Source organism: Penicillium angulare, assembly GCF_028827245.1.
Source record: "Penicillium angulare strain IBT 27051 chromosome Unknown utg000008l_segment0_segment0, whole genome shotgun sequence".
Classification (NCBI taxonomy): domain Eukaryota; kingdom Fungi; phylum Ascomycota; class Eurotiomycetes; order Eurotiales; family Aspergillaceae; genus Penicillium; species Penicillium angulare.
Window position 1 is genome coordinate 1,818,904 of NW_026623167.1, and position 17,775 is coordinate 1,836,678.

At 47.7% G+C, this 17,775-nt stretch overlaps 5 protein-coding genes across 5 annotated transcripts; 3 read left to right on the plus strand and 2 right to left on the minus strand.

Annotated features, from left to right (window-relative positions):
- Positions 1-307: 307 nt before the first annotated feature.
- On the minus strand, positions 308-2,409 carry N7478_011344 (CDC2/CDK family serine/threonine-protein kinase; the record flags this gene model as incomplete). Its single annotated transcript, XM_056927558.1, has 9 exons — positions 308-810; positions 860-1,074; positions 1,172-1,366; positions 1,416-1,629; positions 1,684-1,714; positions 1,773-1,927; positions 2,009-2,105; positions 2,168-2,249; positions 2,300-2,409. The coding sequence occupies 9 exons, from the start codon at positions 2,407-2,409 to the stop codon at positions 308-310; spliced, it is 1,602 nt and encodes a 533-aa protein (XP_056774606.1).
- A 488-nt stretch (positions 2,410-2,897) lies between these two features.
- On the plus strand, positions 2,898-3,325 carry N7478_011345 (uncharacterized protein; the record flags this gene model as incomplete). The annotated part of the gene is made up of 3 exons (XM_056927559.1): positions 2,898-3,033; positions 3,094-3,191; positions 3,260-3,325. The coding sequence occupies 3 exons, from the start codon at positions 2,898-2,900 to the stop codon at positions 3,323-3,325; spliced, it is 300 nt and encodes a 99-aa protein (XP_056774607.1).
- Positions 3,326-3,470: 145 nt separating this feature from the next.
- Positions 3,471-8,378, minus strand: N7478_011346 (uncharacterized protein; the record flags this gene model as incomplete). Its single annotated transcript, XM_056927560.1, has 16 exons — positions 3,471-3,757; positions 3,846-3,994; positions 4,048-4,198; positions 4,255-4,300; positions 4,370-4,493; positions 4,550-4,782; positions 4,849-4,983; positions 5,039-5,121; positions 5,180-5,512; positions 5,574-5,727; positions 5,789-6,904; positions 6,960-7,094; positions 7,154-7,495; positions 7,557-8,108; positions 8,179-8,218; positions 8,287-8,378. 16 exons carry the CDS (start codon positions 8,376-8,378, stop codon positions 3,471-3,473), a joined length of 3,972 nt encoding a protein of 1,323 aa, XP_056774608.1.
- Positions 8,379-9,694: 1,316 nt separating this feature from the next.
- On the plus strand, positions 9,695-11,272 carry nap1 (histone chaperone NAP1; the record flags this gene model as incomplete). The annotated part of the gene is made up of 5 exons (XM_056927561.1): positions 9,695-9,741; positions 9,821-9,900; positions 9,979-10,695; positions 10,791-11,146; positions 11,222-11,272. The coding sequence occupies 5 exons, from the start codon at positions 9,695-9,697 to the stop codon at positions 11,270-11,272; spliced, it is 1,251 nt and encodes a 416-aa protein (XP_056774609.1).
- Positions 11,273-12,282: 1,010 nt separating this feature from the next.
- On the plus strand, positions 12,283-17,426 carry N7478_011348 (type V myosin; the record flags this gene model as incomplete). Its single annotated transcript, XM_056927562.1, has 7 exons — positions 12,283-12,417; positions 12,500-12,632; positions 12,686-12,875; positions 12,951-16,803; positions 16,869-16,942; positions 17,004-17,218; positions 17,320-17,426. The coding sequence occupies 7 exons, from the start codon at positions 12,283-12,285 to the stop codon at positions 17,424-17,426; spliced, it is 4,707 nt and encodes a 1,568-aa protein (XP_056774610.1).
- Between the last annotated feature and the right edge of the window lie 349 nt (positions 17,427-17,775).

A 17,775-nucleotide genomic window follows, 5' to 3' on the forward strand; every position in this document is an offset into this window, starting at 1 on the left:
TCGTACAAATATCTCCATCGCGATGTTTTGGTACTACGTCCTAGGGCTGACATCTAGTATCTAGGTAGTCACTATAAAAGCTTTAAAGAGCATCACAGCTGGGCCTGTCGGTATACTAGATACTCGAACTGAGAACAGTCATCGCGTGTGGATGGCAGAAGCTTTGGACTTAGAAGCTACAAATGGGTTATTAACAATACGTCGGGTTTCCCCAATTAAAGAACGTGGAACCAAGGGTGATCTTTCAAATGCTTATATGTATTGTCATTATGATAAACTGCAGTCACCTAAGATCTTCGCGACTCGTTCATGTAAAATGCGTCTTTACGATTACGGGTATTGCCAAACCTAAGTCATTCATAGAAACTAGGGAAAAAACCAATATTTTATCCAGCTCCTCTGAAACCAGGGCTTCGACTTCGTCTCCGTGCTGGTTCACGGCGGTAGTCACGCCGACCAGACCCTCGCCAATCTGCTCCACCGGACGACGGGTTCTCGGACGAATTGCCATAATTTGGGACGTAAGAATCCACATTATTGTTAGAAAACCTGCCTCCTCCCCCTCCGCCCCCGCCTCCACCCCCTCCACGGTTGGGGTTAAATCGATCCCGTCTTGTGTCATCTCGCCCATCTGTCCGGGAGGACTGGGCGCCATCCCACTGTGCATGGGACATAGGAGGTCGTGGCGGAAGGCCGCTATCTCGTTGGGATGTGGGGAAAGGGCCTCGTCGATGGGGATTACCTGGCATTCCAGGTGCGTTTGGACGGCCGCCTCGCGCACCACCTGGGATTCTACTTCGAGAATCCGGTCTAGGGCCTGAGCTAGCCCAGCCTCCATTGGAAGAGTTGTCGGTGGCACCGCCCCCTGGAACAGGAGGCATAGGAACCTGTTGGTTGCGAAATTTCTTTCGATCCAATTCATGAGAATCCTGGAAGTGAGGAATTTCCCCGGGGCGTGCCGGTAATGGTGGTGTGGTGAAGTACGGGTGTTTCAAGGCATCGATGGCATTAATACGTTTTCGCCAGTTGAGTTTCAGAAGCTCATGTAGTAGTGAGATGGCGGTGGGACTTTGTCTGCGATATTGTTAGTCATTCCATCAGAGGTAGCCCCTATGCGCCGAAGTACGCGCGGGAGAACTGGCGAGGCCAATATTAAAACAAGGGAACATACTCTTTGAAGACATCGTGAAGATTTCCGCGCCTGAACCCAAAACTCTTGACGCCTTCACAGCCCGGCAATGAGCTCCATCCAGGCATGTTCTCTTCAGTGGGGGTGCCCACGAGGCTGAAAATGAGCTGCGCTTGGTTCAAATCACTATTGCCTGAAAGGATTGGCTTTCCTTTGAACATTTCACCAAAAACACAACTAGAGGCCATCAGAACTAGATCAGCAGGAAAAAGGAATTTAAACATACCCAACACCCCATATATCAACGGCCGTCGTGTACTTTCGTAGCGAAAGTAACAACTCCGGTGGCCGATACCATCGGGTCACAACAAGTGCTGTGTATTCTCTTTTTCCCTCACCACCGCCCTTCCCAGGTAGCGGAGGGGGTTCATCGTAAGGGCGTGCGAGACCAAAATCGGCAATTTGGAGAATGCCTCCATTGCTGATCAAGAGATTGGCAGCTATATTGCTCGTTAGTGGGAGAAAAACGTATCATGAGAGTATAGTAGACATACCCTTCATGTCGCGGTGTAGAATCCGATTCTGCTATTAGTGTCAGACAGAGTATCTTCTTTAGACAGAGTGATCATAGTTTAAGTCGTACCGCATGTAGGTACCGAAGACCTTCCAGAAGTTGCATCAGATAACACTTAATCTGTGGCTCAGTGAATTGAACAGTCGGGTTCTCTAAAAGTCCGGACAGGTCATGCTCCATGTACGGTGTCACCATGTACAGACTGGGCTTCTTCCGACCCTCGCCTGAAACCAATGTTAGGAATCAAAGAAGCAAAAAGACAAATGTCACAGCAAATATTCTCGTTATCCAAAACATATGCTTACCTTTGCTCCGTTCGACCGCCATCTCTTTCAGCTGTAGAACATTTGGATGGGACAGCATCTTCAAAATCTTGATTTCTCGGATAGCTGTGATGGGAAACTTTGTGAGGCCTATTAGCAGTGAAGTAAGCTGTAACACTAAAGGCCGGGGAAGAAACGTACACCCTCCTTCTCATGGTGCATGAGAATCTTCTTCAGGGCTACTATCGCATTGCCCTTTTTGGATCTTGCCTTATAAACTTCACTGTTATACATTAGTCTTTCGTAAATCCCATTTGATCCGGATTGACATACCCGAAAGTTCCCTCTCCAAGCTTGTTGATGAACTCGAAATCGCGGATATTCGAACAGCCAGGGAATCGAGGCCGGCCATTGTCGTCCGTCTCCAGAGATGATAGAGACATTGCTGTTTTTTTTTTTTTTTTTTTTTTTTTGCGCAGTATAGCTCCTCCTTCCCACAACAAGGTCTTTTCGGGGTGTTTTGAACGTGTTATATCGAAGGTGCTGAGCTCCTGCGCTCTATATCACCGGGGGGTTCGCGTGTGTGGATCTCGCGCGCGTGAGGTTTCAATCGGAGATCATGGGGTTTAGTCGAGGCGTAGCGGTGGTTCTGGGGCGAGGAGCTTAAATAGGGAAATTCGGCAAATAAGTGAACCATAGTAACATTCACCGATCAAATGAGTAACTGAGCGGGACATGGAGAAGGCCTTGACATCGCCGGGGTCGTTCAGGCAGGCATTCAAGGGTCTCAGTAACGAGACCGAAATTGAATCAGGGGTGCAACAGAAGTATCTTATCAGATCACCAGCTGACCTGACCTTACCGTTGAACCAGAGAATAAAACCAATATCAAAACCAAGTTTCGTAAGTTGAAAAAGAGCAGAGTTCAGTCATGTTCAAGAAGAAAAGAAAGAGAGCTGGTGCCGTCACTGGTCACGTGGTTGCGATGCCGCTTCCTCAACTTCCCGCTTTCAACTCCTTCACATCTCGACTTTCGCGAAGCCCAGCATCTGGTCCTGCATTTCACAGTACGTCAGTCCTTCCGGGCTGTTATTAACGTGGGCTTTACTGATTACAATTGTATACAGTCATGGCAGGCAACTCCCACCACCCGGTTCATATCCATGCGGCCCGACCGCTCTATCGTTTCACTGCCACTGCCTTGGGCGCCAGCATGTGGTTCTTCGTATGACTCCCACCCCCAGATAACTGACTGTCCAACCCAATTGAACTAACGAGGTGCTTTTGATATAGTTGATGTACCGTGCTAAGAAGGATGGCCCCGCTCTGCTGGGCTGGAAGCACCCTTGGGATCACTAGACAGACGAGTTGATATGTACCATACTATTTTATTAGGGGACAACAAGAACACCCCATACGAACTCTCTATTGATCTATAACTTCCGCTCTCTATCGTTTTATTTATAAACACAAGCATTGCGCTGGTTTCTCATGTGCCTAAATCTCACAGACCCATCTCCTCAAGAAGGACCTTGTACTGGCGACGTTTCTTGCGGTAATTCGGTTGCAGTCGAGTGCGTGCATGTCCAAGAATGCGTGCTAGCTTGGGGAATATGAAGGATTCTCCAACCCAAGCCAATCCAAATATTCCCAATGCAAGGACCAGGAGCGCACCTCTATAGCTGTCCGACATTGAAGTCAACTCCATTGCGTTCTTCACCCAGTCAGAAGGTCGGAAGAGCATATACGCCGCAACGAATAGATCGATAATGATGGTGCATAGATAAGGAGCTATCGTAGAACAGAGAATTAGTCATGGTTCTGGCAATAATTACTGCTCGGACAGCCAGAATGCATGTTCCAATGGCTTGTTTCCTACCATTTAATGTCATCGGTTGTCGGAAAGGTGGGCCAACACTCAGAATGATACTAGTTAGGATGTATTGGAAGCATGAGAACAAAAACAACGCAGTATTCTCTGAATTGACGATGTTGCTCTTTTCCAAATTCAGTTGGGGAGGCAGGAACCTGGTTTTGGCAGTCAGTGGTTTGCTCAACCTATACTACATAAAAAGACTTACCATGGTTGCAACTGAACAGTCTTAAATACCACAAACTGGGCGAGAGCAACCATTGCAATCTGGCCTAAGAGAGGAGTCAAGACCTTTCGCGATACAAGATCTGCTGTCGGCCGTTTGCGAGAAAGCGTAGGATATGGACCGGTCCAACCCACTAGGTATTGGTTAGTTGGCTACATATCATTAAACATGAGACAAAAGATCACTCACTGAATATAGCGATTGGCATGATAAGAGCCAAGTCAATGAACAGAAACTAGATGGCTTACAGTTAGGGGTTGCACGGATATTTGTGAGACCTAGGGCTTTTTGACTGTTAACTCACCTGAAAGTCACCCAGGTTAGAGCCAGATGTATAGAGGAAGCTGACAGAGGAGAACTGGATAGCGGAGTATAGACTCATAAACTTGAAGCAGCTGAAACTTGTCACCAAAGCAGCCCGACCCTCGCTATTTCAACTTGTAAGCTCGAAGTATATAGAGAAAGGGGTGGGTTGTACTCTTACCGAATCAATTTTGGGACACAAGATATGTCAAACTGTCGGCTTGTAAAGGGGGCAGCAACAGATGCCTCAGCATCAGACAAAGAAATTCCAACGTCAGCGGCCTTTAGAGCACCGCAATCGTTCGCACCATCTCCGCAAAAGCCACAGCAGTAATCAATAGATTGGAGCTTTTCGACCAACTCGTGCTTCTCATCCGGCGACATGCGAGCGAAAACTTTGCCGGCGACCAAAACCTAAGTATCAAATACAATGAGCCAAAATTATTCTTTCAAGGGGAAAATCTGTGCGAAAAATCCTACCCTTTTCAATACATCCTCGTTGCCATAATCAACCAACCACCGGAAAACATCGCCTGTGACAGCAACACAATAATTTTGGTCACGAAGTGCGTTCCCTGGGATAGATACATCATTCTCGGTTGAAATCTGAAGAGGCTAGTGATTTGTTAGAAACCCTTCAGAGTGAGTAAGAGTAGGGGCTGATTCTTACCAGAAGCGTTCTTGGGTCCAACCTGAGGTCGGGGTTATCCACACTTTCCCATATAAGGGAAGTCTTAGCATAGAGGCCAGAATCTTGATGTTTTCTCGATTAGCTGAGTTATTTCGGCTGGGCTCCCTGGATTACGCATACCTTCAATTAAATGCGGAATATAACATTGTTCATCATGGCTAACCATCTCGCACTCCTTGGCAACACTGATAGCTGTCAGGATGTTGTCACCAGTACACATGACGTTGCGAATTCCAGCTTTATTCAGCTCTGAAATCACACCAGCTGTGCTAGGCTTCAGCTTGTTCTCAAAAATGATAAAGCCTAGAAATTCAAGATTGCTTTCTGCCTCGGTCCGGGTTATTTTCTGAGCTTTCATCCAACTTAACTTCCGCTCGTATTTAGTAGCACAGGCAATAACTCGGAATCCCTTGTGTGTGTAGTAATTCAAAAGTTCATCATAATCAGAAGGCACTAAATTTAGGGTCAGTAAAGTAGACTCCACGATGTCATCGTAAAGGGGGAGGCAACTGACGAGTTTGAGGAATACATATATCTCGAATGCTCTCGGGGGCGCCCTTTACGAAAAAGCTTGCCCCGTTGTCACTGAACTGCCGTACCACAACACTTGCACGACGTAGCTCAGATACAAATTCGAAGTTTCGAACGATACCAAGTTCGACAGGCGCCTATATGGATCCTCGGTGTGAATATGTTTCAAATCAGAACGAAATTTCTTAGATAACTTACATTTGAACCGTTCTGTCGGCCTGAGCCCGTATGAGGCAACGGCGGCTTCGCAACAGAAGGGAGAATATTATCAAATTTTGGGCTTGTCGGTTCCGAGGGACGGTCGCCGCCTTCTTCATAAGACCAGCCGGTGAACTGAAACATTTTAACGTCAAGGGGGTCGCCTAGTAATTCACCGTCTACAACCCTTAGGGAGTGACATGTCGCCATTGTGTAAATGATCCTCTGCTGTTTTTCTAGGTCATATGGTGAGTTTGCTGGTGAACTTGGCTGCAGTAAACCCATAGATGTTTCCGACAGCAATCCGGAGAACCTTTGGTTACTGCTCACGGCCCTCGCACCTAGAACATCCAGTCCATCTTCTGTAAGTGTTCCCGTTTTATCGAAGCAGACGACATCCAGCTTTCCCCCCACGTTGACCTTCTGCGGGCTAATGCAGAAGATGCTCTGCTTCTTAAGACGCGAAAGTGCGAAATTGGTGCCAATGCTGAGCGTTGCTGGAAGAGCTGGAGGAACGACGATTGTAATCAAATCGAGCGCACGAACAATGATCAAATGCCAAGCGAGTCCTAGTTTAATGAAATTGATGAACGAAGCCACGAAGCCACAGAGTGCCACCACTCCCATCACGGCAATGTATCGAAATGAGTCTCGGTAGAATTTGAAGCCTGAAGGTTTGGGGAACAGCATCGAGCGGACTAATGCACCCTTGGTGGTGGAAAAGCCGGTTCTAGTAACTATGGCTAGGGCAACAGCTTCATCGTCATCAACATTTTGGGGCCTTCGAGCTCGAATAATCTTGGTTCCACTGAAGAGAAAGTGCTTCGCAACATTTGGATGTATGGATGGGGCGCTGAGGTCAAGATACTTGAGGGCATCATCGATGAATGGAAACTTAGAAACGGGTACGGATTCGCCAGTCAGCATGCTCTCGTTCACAATGCAATCGCCGGACAGTAATATGGCGTCACAGGGGACCTGATTCAGTGAAGGGTCTGAAAATTCAAAAACATCACCCGGTATCAAGTCGTGTGATGGAACTGATCGCCAGAATCCATTTCTGAGGACGCGCACGTCACACTCGAATAAGGATATTTCTCTAAGTCTTCCCATGGTCTGTTTGAGAGTTAGCATAGGCATGTAATTAGAGTGTCGGGGTCTAGAAACCTACCGATTTGGTTTCTAGCACAGTGGTGGCAATGCTGAAGAGAGAGATGAGAAAAATGCAAACCGCATAATAATAGTATTCGTCCATGGACCACAGAAGAAGACTTGCGACTTGGAACATGTAGAAAGGGTGGAAAGCCTGATTTTGGTAAGAGAGAAGAACACAAAAGCGGTTTTGGTCCGGGGAGGTAAACATACCTCGTCAATGAGTAGTTGAGGCACAGTCTTTTGCTGAATGTCAATGACATTTTGCCCAAAGATTTGCTCTCTACTATCCCATTCATCGGCATCTAGACCTGCACGCATAGCCTTGGCATTGATCCATGCGGGGTCTTTCCAGCCATTGATTAATGAGAATTTATCTTCGACGGGGTGGAAGAAGAATCGCAAGTATCTGTAATCAAGAAACCGAAGTGACTCAATAGTCGGGTCACGGTCTTCGTCATAAACCTGACCAGAGGCGTCAGGGAAGACGGTGGACACTGGGCGCCCATATTGTTGACAGCCGACATCATGGATAGTGAACTGGTTCCATTGATCCTACCGATGGGGTTAGCAAAACTCCACCAGAGCCATTTATAGCTGGGTTTTCTTGTCCTACCTCAATAGCCATCCAGCTACATTTCCCTAGAGGACTGGCTTTACCAATCAGCCTCACTCGCCACCGTGGCAGCCAGCGGAATAGAAGATAGGCAAAGCCACCGGTCAATATACACAGGGCGATATAGACAGCAAGCCCTGCTGAGCTGGTCGTGAACCCCGCAAAAACAGCAGTTAGATCCTCCGATGCAATGTACACTTTTTGATTGAGCCTACTTCCAGACCTTCTTTCACGACCGTATGAACTTGCAGAAATATACCGAGAAAGGAGCGGGTGCTCCGCCGAGTCTCGCGATTGGGAGAGCCTTTTGGACACAAAGGAACTCCTTCTTGACTCGATCTCGGCCTCGGTGAGCCCATGGAGTGATTCCTCTTCAATCGCGTAGCCCATGTCCTCCATGTCATCTTCCACCGCATCTTCGTTCGACCATTCTGCGAAGTCTTCCTCGTCTTGGAAATAAGTAAAACTGACAGTGGATCCGGCTCGGTCTCGACGGTGGGAGAAGGATACAACGCTAGATGGGATACTTTCTGAGATGGGTCCATCGAAAACCTATGCGACTGTTAGTTTAGTCCCATTATTCTCTGCGAAGATAGCAATAGCAATTGCACCAGGATCATACCTCATGTCGAGCCATCTCCACGTCCGACACTACGCTCACACTAGAGAATTATGTTAGCGACATGTTGGACAATTATAGATTAGGAAGGATATAAATGGCATTGCTAACCTGCTCCTTAAAGAATCTCGGCGCATACTTGCCCGAGGCATCGCGACGCCCACAGGGCCATTTTCCGGTGGGGACGGGGGTCGGCTACCCATGGCGATACAGTCCAATGGATCGTGCCCAAGAGATTCGTAGTTAGCAGTGGATTCAAGGTCACGGGATAATGATGCAACACGACCAGATAACTATGAGGCTTCTGATCTGGCCCTGTACATCCTCCACGGTCGGACAGAAAGAATATGATGCGGCGACTGCGGAGAGAGCTCATGTGCAAATTCCCGCCTGGGCATGACATCGGTTATCACCACGTGACCGAGATAAGCCGGCAAATGGCCTCGCGGGTGATATAAGCAGACCTTGCCTCTTCTGGGTTAAAAGGAGGGGCAAATGTGTATTCAATGGAGGGGGAGGGAGAGAGAGAGAATAGACGACAATATACTATGTATGAATGTAAATCAATACACTATATACATTCATAGATCTACAGAACCCATAATATTACTCATCTGAGCTTCTATATATACTTACTACTTGATTCTTCCCCAGATCTATCTATATATATATAAACATATGCATGAGGTTTAATATAGGGGAGGCCTCTCTATACTTGAACATGATCGGCAATGGATGACGGGTATATATAATGCTGCTCTCTAGGGGGCCAACCATTTAAATACCGACAGGATCAATTGGCACCGTCGATATAACTTTCTATCGAATGTTCTTCAAGATCCTCTCTGATCTTTACTCGATGTGGGTTCTCTCCAAACATCCATGAGATCGCCCCAACCCTGGAAACCGGTCTTTGTTTCTAAAATTAACATTTGGCACGATGGGGCACAGCCAGCGGGCTTGGTCCCAAGGACGATTGGAGAGTGGAATTGGAGATCTCAAAGATCTCTTGTTTTTTTTTTCTATATTTTATATTTATATTTGATGTCTGAATATATTGATCTTGTTTGTCTACTTCAAATGTTGTATAGTTTATAAAATACTGTCCCCGTATTTCTTTCACCTTCAATACATTGATTCACCATTTAGTAATAGATCAATTCTTCAATCTAAGAAGAAGAAATACAAGTAAGAAAAAGCACCAAAGGATTTCTAATAGATAGCTATATATGATAACTATCATCCAACACTTTTTTTTCTTGTCAAAAATACCAATCACCCCAAGGGATATCGACACAGAGAGGGGAAAGGCGAAGTTGTTGGGAGGGCAAGTTTTCAACCAGAACCGCGTCCCGCCAAGCCCCTCCGGCCACCGGCGCTAAGGATCCCACCATCCAGACTCCTCCCTCCCCCCAAAACTCACGACCCATGATCAATTTTCTTCTCTCCTTTTCTGATCTCCAACTCCATCTCTCTTTCTACCACCCCCCTACCCTCCCCCTCTCTTCATACATCCACCATGTCTGAACCCATCAGGAATAAGAAGGCTGATTTCCCGGTCGCCCCGTAAGGATTTTCCCCTTCGTTCCCTTGACCGCTTATCGCCCCCCCCAGCAAAATCACTAAGTGAAAAAATTATACATAGGACCCCGCAAAACACACCAGCCAGCAATGCCCCTATCTCCTCTCACGCCCAGCAGCCTGGTGTGTCAAGCATCAAGGAAGGTAAGCATATATCCCTTTTCTCATTTCCTTTCCTCATCCGTGAGAGTGAAGTTTTCTAACTAGATTGCGTATTCTTAGAAACCCTGGACAATGCCGCCGCCGCTTCCCTCTTCGCTCGTAACCCCGCTCTGGTTTCCATGATCCAGGGTAAGCTGGGCCAGCTCGTTGGCCGCTCATCTGGTTACATTGAGTCACTTCCCGTCGTGGTCCGCCGTCGTGTCGCTGGTCTGAAGGGTATCCAGAAGGAGCACGCCAAGCTGGAGGCTCAGTTCCAGGAGGAGGTTTTGGAGCTCGAGAAGAAGTACTTTGCCAAGTTCACCCCGCTGTACGAGCGTCGGGCAACTATCGTTAACGGAGGTGTTGAGCCCACCGAGGGTGAGGTTGAAGCTGGCAAGGAGGAGGACGAGGAAGAGGATGAGGAGAGCAAGGAAGCTACTGAGGAGAAGAAGGAGGAGGAGTCCGAGTCTTTGGCTGGTATCCCAGAGTTCTGGCTGTCTGCCATGAAGAACCAGATCTCTCTTGCTGAAATGATCACCGAGCGAGATGAGGATGCCCTCAAGCACCTCGTCGACATTCGCATGGAGTACCTGGACCGCCCTGGATTCCGCTTGATCTTTGAATTCTCCGAGAACGAGTTCTTCACCAACAGGACCATCACCAAGGCTTACTACTACAAGGATGAGAATGGATACGGCGGCGACTTCATCTACGACCACGCCGAGGGCTCTAAGATTGACTGGAAGGCCGAGAAGGATCTCACCTTGCGCCTTGAGAGCAAGAAGCAGCGAAACAAGAGTATGTGGAATTTCAAAATATCCTTATCCATTTTGGCTCATTCCTTCTTTTTTGGGGGCCCTATCGACCATGAAAGCTAATAAAATCATCTCCAGACACCAAACAGACCCGTGTTGTCAAGATCAGCGTGCCTACCGAATCATTCTTCAACTTCTTTGCTCCCCCTCAACCCCCAGCTGACGAGGATGACGACGTATCTATTGCCAGCGATATCGAAGAGCGCCTGGAGTTGGACTACCAACTGGGTGAGGATATTAAGGAGAAGTTGATTCCCCGTGCCATCGACTGGTTCACCGGCGAGGCACTTCAGTTTGAGGAGCTCGGTGAGGGTATGGACCCCGATGAGTTCGAGGACGAGGACGATGAGGAAGAAGAGGATGAGGATGAGGACGACGAGGATGAGGACGAGCAAGGATCAGACCGCGATGTGGAGGACGACTCCGACGAAGAGGTATGTTCACCCTGTGTCACTCTCTGGCCATTCGCTGGTCATTTTCAAAGTTTTAATACTAACTCATTCAAACAGGATGGCACTTCCAAGCCCAAGAAGGAGGCTGCCGAGTGCAAGCAAAACTAGAATGAGAAGAAAGAACCCAAAACAAAAGTCTTGTCCACCTTTGGGTAGCACACGGCTCACTCGATATGCTTCATGGAATTCGTCGTTGATTTTATTGCTATGTTTCCTTTTTACTATTTCCTCCCCCCCCCCCTTCTTCATCCTTTCATCATCTCACTGATGCTCCTGTCCCCCTCTGCACTGCGTGAAACTTTTGTATCTACCTAATATCTCTCAATAAACCGCCATAATCAGTGTGTAATGAACCTTTCCCTCTCACTAGGGGGAAACTTGGGAGGGAGAGACTGTATTGACCTGGCGTTTAGTGGCTTGGCCCTTTATAGATAGAGTCCTGCAATGGGTTCTAAAGTTTGATTTGATTTGAATAAGTTGCTCCGTGTCTTTATATCTTATTTTTATACTTCTTAAGACCATCTCTATAGTACCGGGTAGATCACTATAACTATAATAACTATGACCAACGACATAATAAAGCCTGCTATAGATGAGGTTATAAATGTAACTAGGTATAATAAGCCACCTAGAAAACTCTTGTATTATTCTTCACACTGACTTACATTTTCCATTATATCCCATTTCTACCAATTCACACTCTATAAAGTCGGAATCAAGACCCGCGTTAAAGAGGATGGCGGTGACAGCTGTGGGGGCTGTGGCGCGGCAACCCCAACTTAGTCCCGAAGCTCCCTCTCTTCAGGGGTTTCTCTCGCTAAAACAAGTGTCACCAACAGCTTGCCTCCCCATCTTTTCCTTCTTCCATCATTCTTCTCCCCCAACACCTACCAGGCTCTTATTTCTTTATTTCTTATTTGCGTTTTCGGACCATGTGTCGATGAGGGGTCACAGTGAGACCCCTTGTCTTTGGACTGTTTTGTGATTGATTTGCCCTTTATTTCTCGCCCCTTTGGATGCACGAGCCTCGTACAGTCTCCTTAGGCGTTTCGCATATCATTTGACCGATTCATTTATTTTCACGACACAACACCCCGATACGCTGAACGACGCCCACCATGGCACATATCTATGAGGTTGGGACAAGGGCCTGGCAGCCCGACACGACAGACGGATGGGTTGCATCCGAGGTGAAGGAAAAGCTCGTGGATGGAGAAAAAGTGCAACTGGTGTTTGAGTTGGAGAATGGCGAGGTGAGTATTGGGTTTATCCATGCAGAAGGCCACTTGCGCGGCTTGGTGGATGGAGCGGAGCTGACCACGTATGGAATAATAGACCAAGACCGTCGATACCACACAGGCCGAGTTGCAGGTTGACAACAATCCGAATTTGCCGCCCTTGATGAATCCAGCTATGCTGGAAGCGAGCGAAGATCTGACCAACTTGTCTCATCTGAATGAGCCCGCTGGTTCGTCCCGCCGCATATTGAAGATCTTATTCCATCGACTGACGGCCTTGAAGTTCTGCAGGCTATTAAACTCCGTTACGCCCAGAAAGAAATATATACCTACAGTGGAATTGTCCTGATCGCTACAAACCCGTTTGCCAGAGTGGATTCTCTCTATGTGCCACAGATGGTTCAAGTGTATGCTGGGAAACAGCGCGCTTCCCAGGCACCCCACTTGTTCGCTATTGCAGAGGAGGCTTTTGCGTAAGATATAATAGTTGATTTCCCTATGGCATTGATGATGACTCTAACCATATTTCCTTCGTTTTCTGTGCACAGTGACATGCTTCGCGACGGGAAAAACCAGACAATTGTGGTATCCGGTGAATCTGGTGCTGGAAAGACTGTAAGTGCTAAATATATCATGCGATATTTTGCCACTCGCGAGTCTTCCGATCAGCCAGGAAAGTACACCACGAGTCGAGCGGATGCAATCAGTGAGACGGAGGAGCAAATTTTGGCGACCAACCCGGTCATGGAGGCATTCGGTAACGCCAAAACTACTCGAAATGACAACTCTTCCCGATTCGGCAAGTACATCGAGATTATGTTCGACGAACGAACCAACATCATTGGTGCCAAGATCCGGACCTATCTGTTGGAGAGATCGAGACTTGTATTCCAGCCACTGAAGGAGCGTAACTACCACATCTTCTATCAGCTTGTGGCCGGTGCCACTGATGAAGAAAGACAGGAACTCGGCCTTCTGCCGGTAGAAGAGTTTGAGTATCTTAACCAAGGTGGCACACCAATCATTGACGGAGTTGACGACAAAGCCGAATTTGAGGCGACCAAGAAGTCATTGCGTACAATCGGTGTGGCAGAAGAATTCCAGACCGAAATCTTTCGCATTCTTGGAGCTCTGCTCCACCTTGGTAATGTGAAGATCACCGCAACTCGAACAGATTCAACTCTCTCATCGTCCGAACCGTCTCTTGTGCGCGCCTGTGAGATGCTGGGAATTGATGTCAACGAATTTGCCAAATGGATTGTCAAGAAGCAGCTTATCACCAGAGGAGAAAAAATCACCTCAAACCTTACCCAGCAACAAGCCATCGTGGTGCGAGACTCCGTCGCCAAGTTCATTTATTCCAGCCTTTTCGATTGGCTTGTGGACAGGATCAACCAGGGACTGGCGACAGACGAAGTTATTGAAAGGGTCAAGACTTTCATCGGAGTGCTGGATATCTATGGATTCGAACATTTCGCAAAGAACTCGTTCGAGCAGTTCTGTATCAACTATGCGAACGAGAAGCTACAACAGGAATTCAACCAACACGTGTTCAAGCTTGAACAAGAAGAATATGTCCGTGAGGAGATTGACTGGACATTTATTGATTTCTCCGACAACCAACCCTGTATTGACCTGATCGAAGCCAAACTTGGAATTTTGTCCCTTCTGGACGAAGAGTCCCGACTTCCTATGGGCTCTGACGAGCAGTTCGTTACAAAACTCCACCACCATTTCGCTGCCGATAAGCAGAAATTCTACAAGAAGCCTCGCTTCGGAAAATCTGCATTTACCGTTTGCCATTATGCGGTCGATGTCACATACGAGTCTGATGGCTTTATCGAGAAGAACCGAGATACCGTTCCGGATGAGCACATGGAGGTACTGCGCAATTCATCGCATAGCTTTATCAAGGAGATCTTGGATACTGCTGCTGCGGTCCGTGAAAAGGACTCAGCGGCTGTCTCGTCTAAGCAAGTTGCTGCCCCAGGCCGTCGAATCGGTGTCGCAGTTAATCGCAAACCAACTCTTGGAGGAATTTTCAAGTCATCTTTGATTGAGCTCATGCATACCATCAACAATACTGATGTGCACTACATTCGTTGCATCAAGCCAAACGAGGCCAAGGAGGCTTGGAAATTCGAGGGGCCTATGGTTCTCAGCCAGCTGAGAGCATGTGGTGTACTGGAAACTGTCAGAATTAGTACGGCTGGTTATCCGACCCGTTGGACATATGAGGAATTTGCCATTCGTTACTATATGCTTTGCCATTCTTCTCAATGGACCTCAGAGATTCGGGATATGTGTCACGCCATTCTCCGGAAGGCCTTGGGTGATGCCAGCCACCAGAAGCAAGATAAGTACCAGTTAGGATTGACCAAGATTTTCTTCCGAGCTGGTATGCTTGCTTTCCTGGAGAACCTGCGAACCTCCCGATTGAACGAATGTGCGATCATGATTCAAAAGAATCTGCGATGCAAGTACTACCGGCGCCGCTATCTGGAAGCCCGGGAATCTATTCTCACAACCCAGGCTTTCATTCGTGGATTCCTAGCACGGCAGCATGCCCAGGAAATTCGTCGAACCAAAGCTGCGACGACGATCCAAAGAGTGTGGCGTGGCCAGAAGGACAGGAAACATTACAACGAGATTCGAAAGAACTTCATTTTGTTCCAGTCAGTCACCAAGGGATTCCTTTGCCGCCGCAATATTATGGACTCCATCAATGGCAATGCTGCCAAGGTTATCCAACGAGCATTCCGATCGTGGCGTCAATTGCGAGGTTGGCGTCAGTTCCGCCACAAGGTTATCATTGTACAAAATCTCTGGCGAGGTAAACAAGCCAGAACTATTTACAAATCTCTTCGTGAGGAATCGAGAGATCTCAAGCAGATTTCTTACAAGTTGGAGAATAAGGTTGTTGAATTGACCCAATACCTGCAATCTCTGAAGCTTGAAAACAAATCTCTTGCTTCCCAGCTGGAGAACTATGAGACTCAATTGAAGTCCTGGCGAAACAGACACAACACGTTGGAAGCCCGTGCTAAGGAGCTCCAGGCCGAGGCCAACCAGGCAGGTATCACGGCAGCCCGCCTGGAAGTTGTGGAGGAAGAAATGAACAAACTCCAACAGAGTCACTCCGAGGCTCAAGCTACCATCAAGCGACTACAAGAAGAGGAGAAGGTTTCTCGTGAGGCGCTTCGCGCTACGAATGAAGAGTTAGGCCGCCTCAAGTCGCTCAACGGAGACCATGAGAAAGAGAAGACGGTACTTCGCCAACGTGTATCAGAGCTGGAGGAGCAGTTGGAAGTTGCCAAGCGATCCGTGCCTGTCAACGGCATGAATGGCGAAGTACCAAACGGTGCTGTGGCCCCTACACCTGCCACCGGCTTGATCAACCTTGTGTCTTCTAAAAAGCCGAAGCCTCAACGACGCAGTGCTGGTGCGGAGAAGGTCGGAACTGATCGTTTCAGTGGCGCCTTTAACCCACGGCCCGTCTCTATGGCAATTGCTGGTCTCGGTGCCGCTCGCACAACTGCAGCCACCTCGCCAGGACTGGACTCTGTCGAGGCAGAGCTTGAGGGGCTGCTCTCCGAAGAGGAAGATCTCAACGATGAGGTCACAATGGGCTTGATCCGCAACCTCAAGATTCCTCTTCCTAGCTCCAACCCCCCACCAACCGAAAAGGAAGTCCTATTCCCCGCTTATTTGATCAACCTTGTTACTTCGGAGATGTGGAACAACGGATTTGTCAAGGAGTCTGAGCGCTTCTTGGCTAATGTCATGCAATCGATTCAACAGGAGGTCATGCAGCACGACGGGGATGATGCAATCAACCCTGGTGCATTCTGGCTTTCCAACGTCCATGAGATGCTGTCGTTCGTCTTTTTAGCCGAGGACTGGTACGAGGCTCAGAAGAGCGACAACTATGAGTACGATCGATTGCTCGAGATTGTAAAGCATGACTTGGAGAGCTTAGAGTTCAACATCTATCACACTTGGATGAAGGTTCTGAAGAAGAGGTTGTATAAGATGATCGTACCAGCCATCATTGAATCGCAGTCTCTTCCGGGCTTTGTTACTAGTGAAACAAACCGGTTCCTCGGCAAACTGCTGCCGTCGAACAACAACCCTGCTTATAGCATGGATAACCTCTTGAGTCTTCTCAACGGTGCCTATAGAGCCATGAAGGCATTCTATTTGGAAGATACCATCATCTTGCAGACCGTCACCGAGCTTTTGCGTTTGGTGGGCGTAACTGCATTTAACGACCTTCTCATGCGACGAAACTTCCTGTCTTGGAAGCGTGGTCTGCAGATCAATTATAACATTACACGGATCGAAGAATGGTGTAAGAGTCATGATATGCCAGAGGGAACTTTGCAGCTGGAGCACTTGATGGTATGTCCACTCCTCTCGAATATTCTAGTAGTAAATAATACAGACGACTAATCCGACCATTACAGCAAGCAACCAAGCTTCTTCAGCTCAAGAAGGCGACTTTGAATGATATTGAGATCATCCAAGACATCTGCTGGATGTAAGAGCGATTGTGTTATATCCCGCCCCTGAACGAAACAAGTGCTGACATCCTTACCTAGGCTTTCCCCAAATCAAATTCAGAAACTCCTGAACCAGTACCTTGTTGCGGACTATGAACAGCCAATTAATGGCGAGATCATGAAGGCCGTTGCCTCGCGTGTCACAGAGAAGAGTGATGTGCTTCTACTGGCACCAGTGGATATGGAGGACAGTGGCCCCTATGAAATCGCTGAGCCGCGAGTCATTACGGCCCTGGAGACCTATACTCCATCCTGTATGTGATCACCCAGCCCCCGTTCCCCCTTTCCGTTCCTTTTCACTTTCTTGTTCTCTACCTTTCTTGTGTATCTTCCACGATCTAACGTTCATACCTAGGGCTTCAAACCCCACGACTGAAGAGGCTGGCTGAGATTGTGTCGGCGCAAGCGATGGCACAACAGGAGAAGCTTCTCGAGATAGACAATGGGGTGCTGGAGGAGTAGTTCTGTATATTAGACGTGTTTCTATATCTCCTTGGGATTTTCTGTGAGCTACGGATTACGACCTGTGACATCTCAACACGACCTTTATGCTAGAGGGGGTAGCCCTTAGGCTTTGATACAGTGATGCATATGATTTTCTTTTGCGATGATAGCAACTCCTTGTTCTCCTTCTCATTTTTATATTTTTTCTTCTTTTCACTCGGTTCACATCTTCCATGCTTGTCATTTTTTCGAACCTTGTTTTAGAATTTTTTAGAATTTTTCAACTATGCAGATCATCCATGACAATGGGCGACCGAAGCGGTGTCCTAACGGCGGAGAGATCAAAGCAACTCGGTGGACCCGCCCT